Raw genomic sequence first — 17,569 nt, 5'->3', positions numbered from 1 at the left:
TTGTTTATGTTTTAGCTCTAGGTGTCTCAACTTCAAAGCTCGAAGGCTACATTATGCTAGTACAGGAGTGGGAGGCAAGTGGCCGGATGGGTCTGTGGGGGCGGATCTGGAATGGGGGACTAGGCACACCTAACGATATGGACGTGGAACGTCAATGGCCTGGGCAATAAAATAAAGCGCACTTTGGTCCTACAATATTTGAAGCGCCACTCACCTGACGGTGTGCTTCTCCAGGAGACCCACCTGCGGGGTAAAAGATGCAGGGCCCTGGACCGGTTCGGCTATAGAATGGTGGCCCATTCTGGGTTCACGTCTGGTTCCTGGGGGTGGGTATTCTTGTCCGTAATGCCCTCCCAGTCGTGACCACAGGTACATGGACGGAGGACACGGGATGCATGGCAGCCGTGGCGGTCAGATGGGAGGGGCGCACAATAGTCTTGAGCTCATGCTACATCCCACCCGGTTTGCACGCTCCATCCGACCCGGTTTGCATGCTCCGATGTTTACAAAACTGGGGGCTCATAAAGCGGGCCTTCCTCGTGGCACTCTGGTGCTGTGGGGCGATACGAATGCTGTTATGGATGAGGACCTGGATCGGTCAGGGGAGAGGCAGGGGACTAGGAGGGAGATGGGCTTGCAGGGCTTCATTACAGCACTAGGGCTCTGTGACGTATGGCGCACACAGAATCCCTCCCAAAGGCACTACACCTTCTACTCCGCTAGGCATGGGTCCTTCTCCAGAATAGATCATATCTCTGCGCCTGGGGACCAGGTGGGAGACTTTGTGGACTCCAGTATCATGGCTAGGGGAATATCAGACCATTCCCCGGTGCGGGTCACTCTTAGGGGGCCGGCAATTGCTAGGGCCGCTTTTTCCCGAATAGACCCGTGGCCCCTCAGGGGCGATTCCATTGTTAACAAGTTAAGGGAGGGGTCCCTATCCTACTTCGCGGAGAACCAGGGTTCGGTCGATTCCCCGGTGGTCTTGTGGGAGGCTTACAAAGCGGTGATGAGGGGTCAGTCCCAGGCGCTGATTGGCGCCCAGAAGGAGGAGGAAGGGCTCCAGATCCGACAGTTCGAAAGTGAAATCGCATCTCTAGAGAGAGGTATCGGAGGGGCTCCTTCTATGCAGCAGGGTCATGTGCTTGCCCTCAAGCAGAAGGAACTTCAGTCCCTGGCGGAGGGCGATGCGCATGCGTATTCCCTGGCCACGCAGCATCGGATATAAGACGTGGGGGACAAATGTATGAAACTACTGGCCTGGCTCGCAAGGCGGGGTTGGGAGCGATCCTGGGTGGCTGAAATTAAGGATGAGTCCGGGTCCTTGGTGGCGACTGGCATGGCAATAGCTGAGGTCTTCGCGTCATACTACGAGGGGGTTTATACCCCGGTGTACACCAGGATGGAGTCGGATTGCGCGGAATTCCTACGGGATTTTGCCTTGCCCACTCTACCTCCAGGCTGTCCGCCTGCTCCTTAGACAGACTTCACGAGGGAGTAACTGGGCGAGGCCCTTAACTCCCTCCAGGCTGGTAAGGCACAGGGGCCTAACGGACTCCCTGTGGAGATTTACAAGAGGCAAGCTAATATTGTAATTGACCCTATGAGGCAGATGTTCCCTGAGGCGCGGAGAGTGGGTAGGCTTCCGCCGAATCAACGAGAAGCCACAATTGTGGTCATCCACAAGGCTGGGAAGCCGGCCGACCAGTGCTCGTCTTATCAACCTATCTCGCTCCTTAACGTGGAGGCCAAGGTCCTGGCCAAAGCCCTGGCAACAAGACTGCTCACGGTTCTCTCAGACTTGGTACATGTTGACCAATCGGGATTCGTGGCGCACAGGAGCAGTAGACTCAACCTACGACGCATCTACGGGGTTTTGTATATGACTGAGGGGGAGGACGACACCCAAACGGCATTGATGGCGCTGGACGCATCCATGGCCTTTGACAGCATCGAGTGGCTGTACTTAGTTATGGTTTTACAGCTCCTGTGCTTTGGACCAGTCTGCTGTAGTTGGGTGCGCCTGCTGTATGAACAGCCGATGGCGAGGGTGCGGGTAAATGGGGCGCTGTCCCGTGCATTTCCCCTGCGTAGGGGCACCAGGCAGGGGTGTCCGCTGTCCCCTCTCCGCCCTGGCTCTGGAACCGTTGGCCCACTGGATTCGTAGAGACCGGGCTTTTTGGGGCCTATCGCTTAGCGAGGAGTGGGAGGAGCATATATCCTTCTACGCCGATGATATTGTCCTTTACACGGCTAGGCCGTATCACTCCATGGCGCAGGCGCTTCATCTCTTTGACCTGTTTGACAGTTACTCCGGTTATAGGATCAATTGGGCCAAATCACTGATTTATCCCCTCTCCGGCCCCCTGCCGCGAATTCCGACTGGGTGCCCTGCCGTGGTGGTCGCTGAGGGCTTCAAGTACCTGGGGGTGTATGTTACCAGGGACAGGGGGGAGTTTTTCGCTAAACAGTTGGAACCTCACCTGGCGAGATTAGCGTCGGACGTTCATCACTGGAGATCCCTGCCTCTGTCCCTGATGGGGCGCGCCGCGCTCTTCAAGATGCTAGCCCTGCCGCGCCTTCTCTACATCTTGCAAAACTCGCCTTACCCGATCCCGGGGGAGTGTTCAAGCGCATCTCCCAGTCGCTGCGGACGCTGCTCTGGGATTGGGGAAGCCAGAGGATAGCGCTGCGAAAGCTCACACGGGGGAGTGTACGACGGGGGGCTGGCCGTCCAGCTGTACTATTGGGCTTCCCAATTGCAGGTGGTCAATGACTGGGTGTACGCGGCGGGATCGGAGCTGGCTTACAGGGTGGATAGACATGCTATGCCAGGGGGCAACTGTGAACAGCTTCTGTACTCGCGAAATCATTGCAGGGACCTACCTTCCCATACCGCGGTGGTTATACAGTGCTGGCGGGAGGCCAATAAATTCCTGGGGTGGGCGGGCACCCTCACGGGTAGGAAGCCCCTCTGGTTCGGGGACCAGTTAGCTGAGGTATCGAAACTGTCCGGCTTCAGGGGATGGCGGCTGATTAGTATAAAGTACCTGGGTGATGTGTGGAAGGGGAGCGCCCCTAGATCCTTTGACTACCTCCGAAAGGAGTACCGCATGCACGACTCCCAGCATTATCAGTATCTGCGCCTCACACATGCCCTGCGCTCGCACATCCACTTGGGGTCTTTGCTCCCAGAATACTCACCGTTGGAGGATAGGCTCCTACTGGACCCTATTTCGGGGAAACTAACAACCACCATCTACCGTAAGCTCATTAATAACATGCCTGACCCCTTGGTGTCTCTACGCGGACAATGGGAGGGGGATGTTGGGCGCCTGGAAGAGGAGGACTGGCAGGACACCCTGCAGGGCCCCTGTGAAATTGCCATACGGATGCGGTTCCGCCTCGTGCAATTTAAAATTTTGCACTGGGTCTATTACCCGTGTACCCACTTATTCTCATGGGGTAGGAGCCTGTCCCCGCTGTGTGTGAGGGGGGTGTCAGGGGGAGGGCACATTCTACCATATCCTGTGGGAATGCCCGAACATAGTGCCATTTTGGACCAAAGCCAGCCAGGTCCAAAGAACACTGAAATGCTCTGGACCAGACTGACACCACATACAAGATTGCAGTAAAGGGATTGCAAATAATACCTATTGACACTGGAAACCCACTGGGCCCACCATATCTCACAACTTCATCCCACTGCCCGATCTACAGCACTACAGAGGGAGAAGGTGGCACCCGGTAATCCTTGGGGATTGCCGCCTCTGGGCAGTACTTTGTCTCTAAAATCGTTTCTATGTTTCAAAAGCCTTGTTGTCTCTTAAACTGCTCCATTGAGGTCACTCAAATTTAAGAAACAGTACTGGTGTATCTGCAGGGTAACCATACCTCTGTGAAAGCGTTAATCATCTTTGCAGGAAAGTTGATCAAATTTACATGTGCACCTGCATCCCAAAATAATTAGATTTCATGGAAAAACACACACAAGTCTACTAAAAAAGCCCTCAAGGTAAATAAGCCAAATAAGGCATACTAAAGCCAATGTATTGATACAAAGAAATAATCACGGTTTCACAAAACAGTGGTGCCTAAGCAGCATGTAAAACGTGCTTATGTCTCAAAAATCATTGGAATGCCATTCATCAGACTGCAAGCTGGGATAATGAGATGGAAGAGATAGAATAGACTTCAACGATTACATAAATCAAGATTTCTTACGTGCCACGCCAGACACTCTGTGACTCATTTATAAAACCCATAAGAGAGAAGAAGTCGGCAACTTTATTTTAGCAATACAGATGGACCAGAGATCCCTGACAAGTGAAACCAGTTATCGATAATTTCTTAAACATGTAATGAACTCCACTCCACAATAACAGCAGGCTTATTACAGTCCTTCACTCAGAGCTCCACAGTTCGGAGTTAAGGATTCAACACCTACTGAAGGAGGACCCACTGACCACCTGTTAGTAATCACATCTGTAGGGAAATATTTTTTTGTGGCATGTGTAACTGTAGATACACTTGCTCTGCATACTCCTGCCATATAGTGGTTGACTCGGACATGTACATCTTATTTTTCTTCAAAGAAGTCTTTTGAGTCACGAGGTACAGTGACTCCTCCTATGACTGGTAATGTGTGTGGGCATCAACTCAATAGTTAAATCGGCGTCAGACATGCTTCGCTGTGGGTTTGAGTTGACGCCACATAGCATTCTACTCCGGGGCCTCTTGAGTCCCATGTTCCCCGAAGCCTCGGACAGTCCTTCTTGCATTGAGTTTCATCGCCTCCTATGTCGCCCAGCCATCGGAACCGCGTCTTCGAGTTAATAGGTGGCCCGCTCGGGGTCTCTCCCCTCTAGGGTTTATTCCGTCGAGTCTCGTGTCCGAGAATGCGAGCACTGTGGTGGAAAAAAACGCCTTTTTTGTACTGTCCACAGTGCCACTCAAAGTACTCTTGGGCATACCAACATGCAGTTTGTAACCCCTGTGTGTCACCTCCTGCTTCAGAAAGACCATCTGCAACTGTCCAGATTGTTGGGTTTCTCGAAGCGTTGTGGAGCAACACCAAGACTAAGATACCCCCAACATCTTTGGGGAAGACCTCAAAGAAGCGGATAGCGAGGTTGAGGTTGAACAATTTTCCTCCTTCAGCCTGGAACCAAATTCCCCTTTAGACACTGAGGTCCCAGACCCGCAGCCTATGCCTGTCCAGCATCAGAAAACCACAACCATGAGTACTAGTTCGCACCACAGCGAGAACAGGCATTTTAGCCTACAATTGGGGATACAGCCTTCTGGGATGACACTGTCTTCCCACCAGGGCCAGTGCCGACCTTAGGCTTTCGATACAGCTCCCGACCCTGGCGCTGATCAAGCTGCTCAAGACCTGGCCAGCCTGTGTGCTAACAGTTCCCTCAATGACATCTGAGGTCTCGGCGCCAGCACCAAATAACACCTTCAAGCCAAAATACTGGTCAGAGCAGATACCTGCGGATGCATTGGAGCCGAAACAGTGAGCAAGCCCCACCTCTAACCCCTACAAATACAGCCCCTCCCTGGGAGCAATACTGAACTCATTCACCAGGAAAGCTTATCCCAGTCTAGCATGGGATCAAGCCTTCCAGCTCCTGATGCCTCTTTTTCAACCAAATTATCAGTGAAAAGTGAGAACAGTAATGCACCTCCTTGGCATGATGGCCTCCTGCATCCCTTTATTTGTTCCCCATGCCCGCTTACACATGCATCTGCTCCAGGAGTGCCTGGCGGCACACTGGTCACAAGCGGAGAGCTTATCGGAGGATCAAGCTTCGATTGCGGCCAGCACTCATCACTCTTTGCAGTGGTGGAACAGCAGCAGCCTTGTGCAAGGCAGGCCAATTCTAGACCCAATCCCCCAGGTGACCATCACCACAGACTCATCTCTTGCTGGCCGGGGGGTGGGGAGGGCATCATCAGGACATGACTGTTCAAGGTCTGTGAGCCCACTCTTCAACAGACCATCCACATCCACTATCTGGATTTGCCAGGCAGTTCATCTGGTTCTAAAAGCTTTCTTTTGCCATGTGCATCAGCAGACAGTTCTAATCAAAACAGTCAACGTGACTGCCATATATTTCCTGCAAAAAACAGTAGGGCACGCACTCACTCACTCCATCTCTCTGCTTCAGCACGAAGCATTTGGATTTAGGTCATTCACCTAGCTAGCAGAGTAGCAAACTTGCCTAGCAAGATGTGGCCGCAAATGGGAACTCCACTCCCAACTCTTGTTTCCGTGCTTGCAGTGTTGGTGATTTTGCTTACATAGACTATTCGCAAATGCTGAAAATGCCTAAGCTTTGACTCCAGGTTTCCACACCCACAGTCCGTGGGCAGTGCACTGTGGATGAACTGGCCAGGGATATTTGTCTACTCTTTTCTGCCTCTCCCAACCCTTGCATTTGTGATTCAGAAGCTTCAGCAAATCTTCCTTGTCCTAGTGGCCTCCATATGGGCCAGGCAGCCATGGTTCACAACTTTCGTTGAGTCTGTAGTCCCTCACGAGAACTTCCCCAAACAGGCTTGCCCTTCTCACTCAACACCAAAGCATGGTCAGGCATCCCAATCCTAGGCAGCTCAACTTGGGTAGCTGGCTCCTTAAGTCCTAAAATTTGGTTACCTCAATTTGCTACATCACACAAAGAGGAGGGACCTAGGATCCATAAAGGTCCAGTGTCCATGCTCCTAATGCATACATTTAAACCAACAAAAGGCCACTGTTCCTAAAGCAGGGTTCAAAAAGTCACCCATACTTAAGGCTGCAAAAAGTCACCCGTGCATTTAAAAAGAAATGTGAACAAAGAAAGAAAACCTTAGGTAAGAGTACCCACAGGTAAACTGGAAAGAACACTTTTTGTCCTCTGATGCCCTCCCACACCCCGAGGGGTGTCATGCTTCATCATCGGGCAGTTGCTCCTCATAGGGCAGGCACTGCAATTCCCTATGGGCCCCCCGAAGGGTCACTTTATCGGAGATCTTTTATAGGACTGCCGGATGGTGCATGAGGGTGTGTGGGGAGTGGATCCAATGAGGATAAAAAGGAGAAAGTGTGCGTGAAAAAAATGATGTGATTAAAAAAAGGGTCAACATGCAGCGTCCATTGCGCTTGCCATTAGAGGGATTGTCTCAACAGGGCTAGGTATTAATCACGAGCGGCATACATCATACAGCTGTTGCCACATTGAGGGTATACAGGTTGCTGTTCCGCTTTGATTGAGACAGAGGGTATTTTATCTTAATGACTCTGGAAGGCAGCTACCTGGTCCACACCACACACGTTCACCAAACACTACTGTGTAAGTGTTCTTGCACAGCACCAAGCTCAAGTGGGCCAGGCTGTACTAAGTACATTTTTCCAATCTTCTGCAACATCTTGTGGTTAGCCCCAGCCTTGGGGAGAACTGCTTTCCAGTTCTGTGTACCGCATGTGTATCTACAGCTACACATGCCACAAAAAGGAAATGTTACCCTGTAAGCATCTGTTCGAGGCATGCAGTGCTGTAGATTCATGTCACCCGTCTCCTCACAAGCCTTCTGTTGTCGCAGAGATCTTTCCTCATTAACTGTCTTTCTTCATACTTTTCTCCTACATTGGTCATCTTTCTGCATTTTTGTGCTCCATCTCCATACTCACCTGCCGTGTGGCAAAACAATCTAACTATGGCGTGGAAACCCATGCGCGTGCCAGGAAACGGGCCATTGTTAACTCTTCCACCTGCCACAGATCTTATCCAGTTTCTTCAGTCAACTTGTACACCATCCAGCCTCCATTCACCCACCCATGTTAGTCATGTGTGCTTTTTCGTTACCTGGTTGCGGCCTCATTGTCTGGCTATATCTCTCTTAGCTATGATAAAGTGCAAACCATGGGACATAAATTTGGCCCTTACAAGATCCACAACGTTGGGAATTCCCTATCGGATTAATTTCGGGGCAGTCTTGAATCTTTGCTTATTCTGTATTAATTTCTCTTCAGCATGTGTGGTTAGCCCCCAGAATGTGTGCAGGAATTTTATTTCTTCTGTCTCCCATTTTCTAAATGGAGTGTACTAGCTTCTGTGGAACCTACTCTTATTATTATGAGCTCTGTGTAGAATTTCCAGATTAATCAGTCTTAGTCTAGCTTTTATAGCCAAACCTCTCAGGTGCATTAGTGCTGCTTTCCAATCTGTCTTCCATCAGGCCTATGTCTCTCTACCATGTTACCCTCCGTTCTTGCAGTCAGTTGGATTTGTTATTAATTAGTTTTATTTATAAATATCATCATCTTGCAGCGGAATGCCTCTGATACTGTATTCTCCAGTGTGTGTAGTCTGTTATGTCTGTCCAGTTCTGTCTTTCTATGTATAGGACGTTTCTTTTAAACAAAATGTTGTTGTCTTGATATAATAAAAAAAAAAAGATGCCAGGACATAGTACATCAGAAACAGACAATGATCTATGCACTGTAGTAGTAGAGAGTAAAACAGATTAAAAGTGTCCTTCTAACATGTTGCAGTCTGAGTGCATAACATATTAAAACATGCCGCTTCACCTCTACAACTAGCAACTAACAAACGTCAACACCCAATAACCCCATCTTCAGTTAACCTTACCATGCTGACATATGTAGAGTTCCATAATGCTCTGCCAAGCTGTCCCTCACCTAAGCCCTCCCATGCAAAGCCAGTTGCTTTCACCCGCTGAATCCTTCATAATGACCAGTATAATTTTGAGGTCACCTCTGTAGCTTCAAATCCCACCCATGGCATCTCCCGTGAAGTCATTTGCCTCCAACCTCTGAATCCTCCAGTTAAAGAAGAGATAGTTTAGGTGTATCTGAGTCAACTTCTGGGGCCAGTAGACTATCTACATGATGTTACAGTGCTTTAGTCTTATCAATTGTTCCCCATCTTCCCTTCAGTTCCAGAAAGAATACCGCTTTCTCAAGTCCTGCCCATTTAACCAGTTCATCTCAGCATTTATTCAGTCGTGGTCCCCCAGTGGTTTTGCTCTGCACTGCCAATTCACGTGTTGCTAGTATAGATGCCAGATCAATAAATCCAGTGTGTTTTATTCACTTTGTAGGGCGTGGGTAACCCCCAAGGAGGCAGGCCAGTGGTGTAAAAGGGATCGCCCATAGCGTGTCTTAGTTATGTATATTTTTAGAGTTACGCCTTTACTACAGATAATATTCTTTTTTGCACTTTTTGAAATGTTTTGATTGCTTTACCGTCCAGTATGTCATCTACCTTGGGTTTCCTATAAGATCGCGAGAAATGACTTAAGTCGCACAAGCTGCAGTACCACTTGAAGGGTTGTCATTCTTGCTGGCTAGCACATGTTACAGTTTTTCATTCCTTGGTCTTGCTTGATCTGCATTCCTATTGCTGCTTACAAATAGGTTTGTACATTACTCCCTTTTCTATTTCAATTACAGCTTGCTGCTCCAAAGATATTTTCATGTGAAATTATGCTGAGGAATATTTGTCTTATTCTGCGAAGGCAGACCTGTGATTAGATATTTGAAGTCCCATTTCATTTTTTGTCTCTGCACAGATACCTATGAGCCTGATGGCTACAACCCAGAAGCTCCTAGTATTACAGTCTCTGGTAGATCGCAATTCCGACAGTTCTACACAAGATCTCTGACACAGCGTTCAAATTTAATTGGACTTACATCTGGTGATATGGACTCTAATCCGAGGGGTAGGTTTCTTTCAAGTGCTATTCTATAAACAATAAATGGAGCAACAGATTTTGAAGCAAAGCTAGGGATCACTTATGAGAGGTACTCTAATACCTCATCGGACTGTGCCTACTCTGATTTACACTGCAGCCATGTTGTAAACTTGAATGACATGCATTCTTTGATTTGTATCTCTGAAATCCAGTCTTTGACTAAATTCGGCCATAGTTTGGAAATAGTCAGTAAACACTGCTCCTTTTGTACTGTGGTTAGAGTACTCTAAGTTGCCACTCAGCAGTAATTGCACCTCTCATGACTGGCCCTGTATTGTTTTTTTAGGTCGAGCCTTAGCGAAGCGCGCATGCGCTGCTTTAAGGATACGGCCTCTTGGAGCTGACCAGCAATTCGCGCACGAGAGAGCAAGCTCGTGCTCGAAGTCCTGACATTCCATTGGCCTTTGTGTGCGTCTTCCTTAAAAGACAGCACGCAAGTGGGTAAAGGCGGGCGCATGTCCCGCCTTTCCCAGTCAATGTAACCGTGTACGGCCTAAGGTTTGCGGTTACGTGCACGGGCCACATTGGTTTTCAATTATCGTGCCCAGACGCGGGCGCGATAATTGAAAACAAATGGGCTGCTCGCTCTCCCAAGCGCACGCGCACCACTCTTGGGCTTTTTTTCATCCGTTGCCGCACTCGCCACCCTGACCCCTTTGCTCTCCGCTTTTTCTCTCTACTTTTCCCTCCCCTTTGCTCAGCATGAGTATTATTTGGATAATGCATGCTTGAATAGTTATAAACAGTCTGAGCTGTGGCATTTAATCCTGACGCTAAGCTAGCTTCTGATCTATCTAAAGATGATGGGTGATCTCAAGCAACGTCATCTGGTGCTCGTGCCATGTGCTTTAATGCTACGGCGCCAGGTTTGCGATCTATAGAAACTTCAAATAAGAGAGTGAAGTTTAAAGTTGCCACATTGGTGTATGGAGCAGTAAACTGAAGGATTTCAAACTAAATCATGAGGCTTGTGAATTTATGGATGCCAAGAGTCCCGATTTTATCCACGCATCACATCGTTTGCCCTGGGTGCTTTCAAAATGACACATATTGTAAACTCTTCTGATTAATGTATATGTACTGTCCCGAAGGCTTACAAAACAAGCATTGGCATAGCCAATAGGTCTCGGCTTTGGGACCTTATAAGTGTTTAGCCATGCAACAGTTGCATAACTAAATACTTATAAAGTCCCAAAAGCGAGACCTATTGGCTATGTACAGCGGCCGTGCGGCTGCGAAAGTAAAACTGATCACGATCAAACATCAAAGCGGCCGTGCGGCCGCTAAAGTGAGAGTAATCGCGGTAAAGCGCGTCGTGCACGCCTGCGCACATGCACTGTAGCTCCAGGCTGGCCTGGTAGCACTTTTTGGAGCCCTCTCAATAAGTCTCGCCAGACCAGCGCATGCGCTGGGTCAGGCGAGACCTAAACTTCCCCCAGACCATTCCACTCCGGTCGGGGGAAGACTAACACAGTTCCTACCTGTCTGGAACTCCATCACAACAGACAGGTGGGTAAGAAAAATTATCCAGTATGGTTACTGCCTGGAACTCACAACGACCCCCCGCATATACCACCCAAACAGCGTTCCATGTCACAAGATCATCTTACACTCAAACAAGAAGTTCTCTCATTGCTTCAAAAGCACGCAATAGAACCAGTTCCCTTACAACATCAGGGTACAGGGGTATATTCCCTCTACTTCCTAAACCCCAAAAAGGACGGGACTCCAAGACCAATACTCTATCTCAGACCCCTAAATCTGTATCTCAACTCAGATCATTTCCATATGATCACTCTTCAAGTGCTCCCACTACTGCAACAGGGCGATTTCCTTACCACACTAGATCTCAAGGACGCCTACTTCCACATTCCCATACATCCTGCCCACAGGAAGTATTTAAGGTTTGTGGTGGACGGACAATACTACCAGTTTGCAGTCCTCCCATTCGGGGTAACAACCGCACCCAGAGTATTCACAAAATGTCTAGCAGTAGGAGCAGCACATCTCAGATGGCAACAAATTCATGTCTTCCCGTATCTAGACGACTGGCTAATAAAAGCCAAGTCATTCAACAAGTGTGTCCTACATACTCACCAAACTATCCAAATTTTACACAACTTGGGATTCACAATAAACTATCCCAAATCTCACCTCCAACCTGCTCGTATACATCAGTATCTGGGAGCCACAATAAACACCTCCACAGCCAGGATAGCCAATATGCAAGATCTTATCGCAAAATTCCAAATCCAACACTCTCTTCCAGCTAGTGTGTTCATGCAACTCATAGGCATGATTGCGTCATGCATCTTCATTGTGCCTTATGCAAGACTTCAAATGCGTCCCTTGCAAGAATGTCTAGCACGTCAGTGGAACCTGGCTCACGGACAACTTACGGATATGGTGTTGGTGGACAGCCGCACACATCGCTCTCTCAAATGGCGGAACATAACAAACCACTCCAAAGGGCGGCCGTTCCTAGAGCCTCTTCAGCAGATAGTGCTGACAACGGACGCATCGCTCACAGGATGGGGAGCCCACCTCCTCGGCCACACCACTCAGGTCAAATGGACCACTCAACAAAAAATGCTTCATATCAATTACCTGGAACTGCTAGCAGTGTTCCTAGCACTAAAATCATTCCAAATACATCTCCAAAACAAAACTGTGCTCATTCGGACAGACAACATAACAGCCATGTATTACATACAGAAACAAGGAGGCACACATTCTCTCCAGCTGTCCCAGCTCGCACAGTACATTTGGAGATGGGCCATTCCCCAGAAAATATACCTACTTGCAGAACACCTTCCAGGGGTTCACAATCAGATTGCCGATCTGTAAATTCGACAGACTCAACAAATCCACGAATGGGAACTACATACCCAAGTTCTAATACCCTTTTTCCAACAATGGGGGCAACCAGACATAGATCTGTTCGCCACACACGAAAACGCAAAATGCCCAACCTTCGCCGCCAGGTTTCCCCACCCGGAGTCAAAGGGCAATGCAATATGGATGAACTGGTCAGGCAGATTTACGTACGCTTTTCCGCCTCTCCCACTCATTCCATTAGTGGTACGCAAGCTCAGGCAACAGTCTCTCAAACTGATCTTAGTAGCTCCCACATGGGCACGCCAACCTTGGTTCCCAACACTACTGGAACTCTCGCTAGTGCCCCACCAAAAACTGCATCTCTCCCCGTCCTTATTAACCCAGAACCATGGAGAAATCAGACACCCAGATCCAGGTCAACTGAACCTGGCAATCTGGCTCCTGAAGTCCTAGAGTTTGGTTATCTCAACCTACCACCAGACTGCATGAATATTATAAAAAAGGCCAGACGACCTACCACTAGAGCCTGCTACGCTGCAAAAAGGAAAAGATTTGCCATTTACTGCACTAACAATCATATAAACCCACTGGATGCATCCATCCAGGACATCATTTGCTACTTGCTACACTTGCAAAGATGTAATTTGGCATACTCATCCATACGTCTCCACCTAGCGGCATTAGCAGCCTACTTACAAAATAGACAACACTTGTCACTCTTTAGAGTGCCTGCGATCAAAGCCTTCATGGAAGGACTAAAAAGAATTATTCCTCCCAGATTACCACCCTCTCCAGTGTGGAATCTAAACATTGTTCTTACAAGGCTCATGGGACCCCCATTTGAACCTCTACATAAATGCGAATTACAGTTCCTCACATGGCAAGTGGCTTTCCTTATCGCTATCACATCCCTCAGAAGAGTGAGTGAAATCCAGGCTTTAACCATACAAGAACCATTCTTACAATTACACCGTAACAAAGTGGTTGTTAGAACAAACCCGAAATTCCTTCCAAAAGTCATATCTCCGTTCCATCTTAATCAGTAGAGCTACCAGTGTTCTTCCCAAATCCCGACTCGGTAGCTGAAAGAGCTCTTCATAACTTAGACATCAAAAGAGCCCTTCTGTACTACATTGACAGAACCAAATCATTACGCAAAACAAAACAATTGTTTGTTGCTTTCTTACCACCACATAAAGGCAACCCCATTTCCAAATCTGGGATAGCTAGGTGGATAGTTAAATGTATCCAAATATGCTACCACAAAGCTAAACGCACACTAACGGTTCCCCCTAGAGCACATTCCACACGCAAAATAGGGGCTTCCATGGCATTCTTAGGAAACATTCCCCTAGAAGATATTTGTAAGACAGCCACATGGTCTACAACACACACCTTCATTAAACACTATTGTGTTGGTGTGCAAGCAAAGCAACACGCTTCTATGGGTCAGGCTGTCCTTAAAACTCTATTTCAAACTACTGCAACCGATACAGGTGACCACCGCTAGGGGAGGTACTGCTATATAGTCTATCCTAAGTGTGTGATCTGCAGCTCATATGCCTCGAATGGAATATGCTACTTACCAGTATGCATCTGTTCTTGGCATGTAGAGCTGCAGAGTCACACATGCCCACCCACCTCCTCGGGACCTGTATCTGTTCTAGCATTGTCTTACTTAGACAACACACATGGACATCTCTCTCTTTTCTACAAACTCCATCATTTCCCACATGGCGAAAAACAATCTGACGATGGAGTTGATGCCCATGCGCACTGTCGTCCAAGGGAGGAGTCCTCTATCGCGTGACCAAAGACTTCTTCCGAAGACAAAAACAACCTGCAAGCATCCGAGCCCAACACCAGATGGCGATCTACTATCCTAAGTTTGTGACTCTGCAGCTCTACATGCCAAGAACAGATGCATACTGGTAAGTAGCATATTCCTTTTTGTGCGAGAAATGGAAACATCTGTTTGAGGTTTGGACAGACCAGCGGCGGATCGTCGGTCTGTGACTGTTAGTGCAATTGAGTCGAAATAACTCTACAAGTACCCAAATGATCTGGAGAGCATATGGTATCCCTGAACTAAAGGAGGTCTCGCTCATTGGCTAAAGCCAATAAGTCATGCCCGTGGGAGAGCTACTGGCTTTGTCAATTTCTTTTAGCCATGTTGCACTGCAGGGTGGCTGAAAGTTAGAACAAGCATTGTCATAGCCAATAGGTCTCGCCTTTGGGACCTTATAAGTGTTTAGCCATGCAACAGTTAATATTGTTGCAGTAAGGATATTGTGCTGCATAACTAAATACTTATAATGTCCCAAAGGCAAGACCTATTGGCTATGCCAATGCTTGTTTCGTTTTTTTTGTACGGAATGTGGTCTTGCTACATCTGAAAGAAATAGTTAGTTATAGATTCCTTACCTTAGAATTAACCCCAGGCGTCAGACTGGATCCGGAAAGTTTTTCGTCAGCAGTACCCCTGCACGTCGGAAGGTGGCGTTGGTCGATTTCTTCGTTGGCGTCGCGGTCGCTGGGATGACATCGCGGTAGCTACATAGACGCCGCCGTCGCGCGCTATCGTCAGTTCTTTCATTTTCTGCGCCAGCAAGCACAGATCTGGAGAGAGCAGTACCCATAGTCATTTTTTGACTTTTTTTCTCGACTTTTGTCGACATCGTTTTTTGAGTCCATTGACTCCTGGTGCACGACGGATACCCGGCTTCAATGTTTGCGGTTCCTGTAGTCGACTGATGTCGGTGAAGGATCCGCACCGTGTGTGCCTTTTTTTGCCTAGAGCGTGACCACAACCCCTAGTCGTGCTCTGACCAGCTCGAGGTCCCGGTCGTGTTGGAGGTCGAGGAACAGGTCGCGAAGCCACCATCATTCTTCTTCCAAGTCTTCGCACTCGGGGTCGGGTAAGTCGAAGCACAAGAAGATGAAGAAGCAGGTCCCTCTTTAACTTCTCCCCGTCCGTCGGCCGACACGACGAGGGATGCGGGTGGTGTCCCTCCCGCGGCTCCGCGTGCAAAGCCTGAAGGGTCGACTCTGGGGGTCCCCCCCTCCTTTCTGGGACCTGGAGCGACCCCTGCCCAGTTTCATCAATTTTACGAAGCGATGCACACCATCTTTGGGCAGCCAGACTCCACCTGCATGCCTTCCCCTTGGATCTAGGCCTGGATCCAGATTCGCGCCGGTTGACCTTGTTTTGTATCCCCCGGCACAGATTCCACCGGCACCATGTCCGCAGCCGGCGTTGGTTGTGTCCCCAACCGACGTTGACCCCGGCCTCCACCTCGAGGTAGACACGGAGCCGGACCAGCATCAACTGATGCCGGATCCGGCGCCGACGGGTACTTTTTTTCCCCTGTTCTACCCTGGCTCTTTGAGACCAGATTGGCAGCCAGACGAGGGTGAGGAAGACTGGGAGGGGTCTGAAGACCCTTTAACTGACCAGTTCGGTTATGAGCCGAACTGGATAGAGGAACTTGGGGAAGCCAGTGGTCTGGATACCTCACCAGACCGTGGCATGTTTTCTCCTCCTAATGTGGCTACAGAGTAGGGAGCGTCGTACGCAGTGGTGTTGTGTAGGGCGGCCGAGGCTCTTAAACTCTAGCTGCCTATGGTGGCAGTCAGGATTAACCTCCTGACAGAGACGAGCTCTTCGGAGCCCCTGCTGCAGTTTAATGAAGCCCTGACAGACATCCTTTTGGACACCTGGTCCTGGCCCAACACAGGCGCTCCTGTGGATAGTATGATTGCCCGACGCAACCGCCCAGCCCCGGGCGATCCCAGTTTCCTCTCCCAACACCTCCGCCCTGAGAGCTTGGTGGTCCAAGCCTCCACCTACAAGGGCGCATTCCTTAACACTTCACCTGATAGGGAATCCAAAAATCTGGACCATCTTAGGAAGATGATGTTTTCTTCCTCCAGCTTGGGACTACGGTTGGTAAAGAACGCCTGTCTGTTGGGCCGTTACACCCACTCCGTGTGGGAGACGGTTGCGCAAGTGCTGCCTCAGTGCCCTGAGGAGGCCCGGGCCGTACTCTGTCGGGCAGTTGCCAAAGTGAGAGACACAGCCAAGTTTACCATCCGCTGTAGGCTGGATATCGTCGACTCACTAGGCAGGACGATTCCCACGTCGGTAGCACTTTGACGCTACGCCTGGTTGAGGTTTACTTGTTTTTCAGGGGATGTCCAATCTACTCTCTTAAGGACATGCCCTTTGATGGCCGTTGCCTATTCGGCAACAAGGCAGACAACGCGCTTGAGCGCTTTAAGGACTCTGGGGCTACAGCCAGATCCTTGGGCCTCTCCACCACTCGCCCTGCGCAGTGGCCTTTTTCCCCTTTTGTGGCTACGGAAGGGGTGCCCTGCCCCTGCGTGGCCAGTGATGGGGGAACCAGCGCCGTGGTTTTGGGGGCCAGCGGGCGGGCCTGTCCACCACAGCCCCCTCTGCAGCAGCCTCTAAACCCTCTTGGCTTGACCTTTCAGGGCCAACAAATGCCAGTGGGCGGCGTGATTCGCCATCACCTCCCCCACTGGCAAACCATCACGTCAGACAGGTGGGTTTTACAAATAGTCCGAAGGGGCTACTCCCTCCCCTTCGAGAGTACCCCTCCATCCATGCCACCCCAGTACCATCGCATGCCGGAGGATCATCTGGCCCTTCTCCAATAGGAAGTTTCGGCACTCTTGGATAAGGGAGCCATCAAGCGCATTCTTGTCCCAGAAGTAGGTCGTGGTTGCTATTCCCACTACTTTCTGGTGCCCAAGAAGGACAAAGGCTTGCGTCCTATCTTAGATCTCAGTAACGTCAACCGCTTCCTCTGTAAGAATAAGTTCAAAATGTTGATGCTCGCTCAGATCCTGTCTGCCCTCGACCCTGGAGACTGGATGGTAGCGTTAGACTTGCAGCATTTTTTTTAAAACATGTTTTTTTATTGCAACATTTTCAGCAACATAA

The 17,569-nt window shown here is 49.3% G+C and overlaps 1 protein-coding gene across 4 annotated transcripts in view; it reads left to right on the top strand.

The window, feature by feature from the left end:
* Positions 1-17,569, top strand: part of RBM27 (RNA binding motif protein 27) — a 691,940-nt gene that overhangs the window by 338,422 nt on the left and 335,949 nt on the right. For all 4 annotated transcript variants that reach the window (XM_085618112.1, XM_085618111.1, XM_085618110.1 and 1 more), the window contains one exon: positions 9,583-9,732. In XM_085618112.1, the coding sequence (XP_085474238.1) occupies positions 9,583-9,732 (150 nt within the window). The remainder of the gene's footprint in view (positions 1-9,582; positions 9,733-17,569) is intronic.

Source organism: Triturus cristatus, chromosome 7, assembly GCF_964204655.1.
Source record: "Triturus cristatus chromosome 7, aTriCri1.1, whole genome shotgun sequence".
Classification (NCBI taxonomy): Eukaryota; Metazoa; Chordata; class Amphibia; order Caudata; family Salamandridae; genus Triturus; species Triturus cristatus.
Note: the sequence above shows the minus strand (reverse complement) of the source record. Positions and strands in the feature narration are given on the sequence as shown.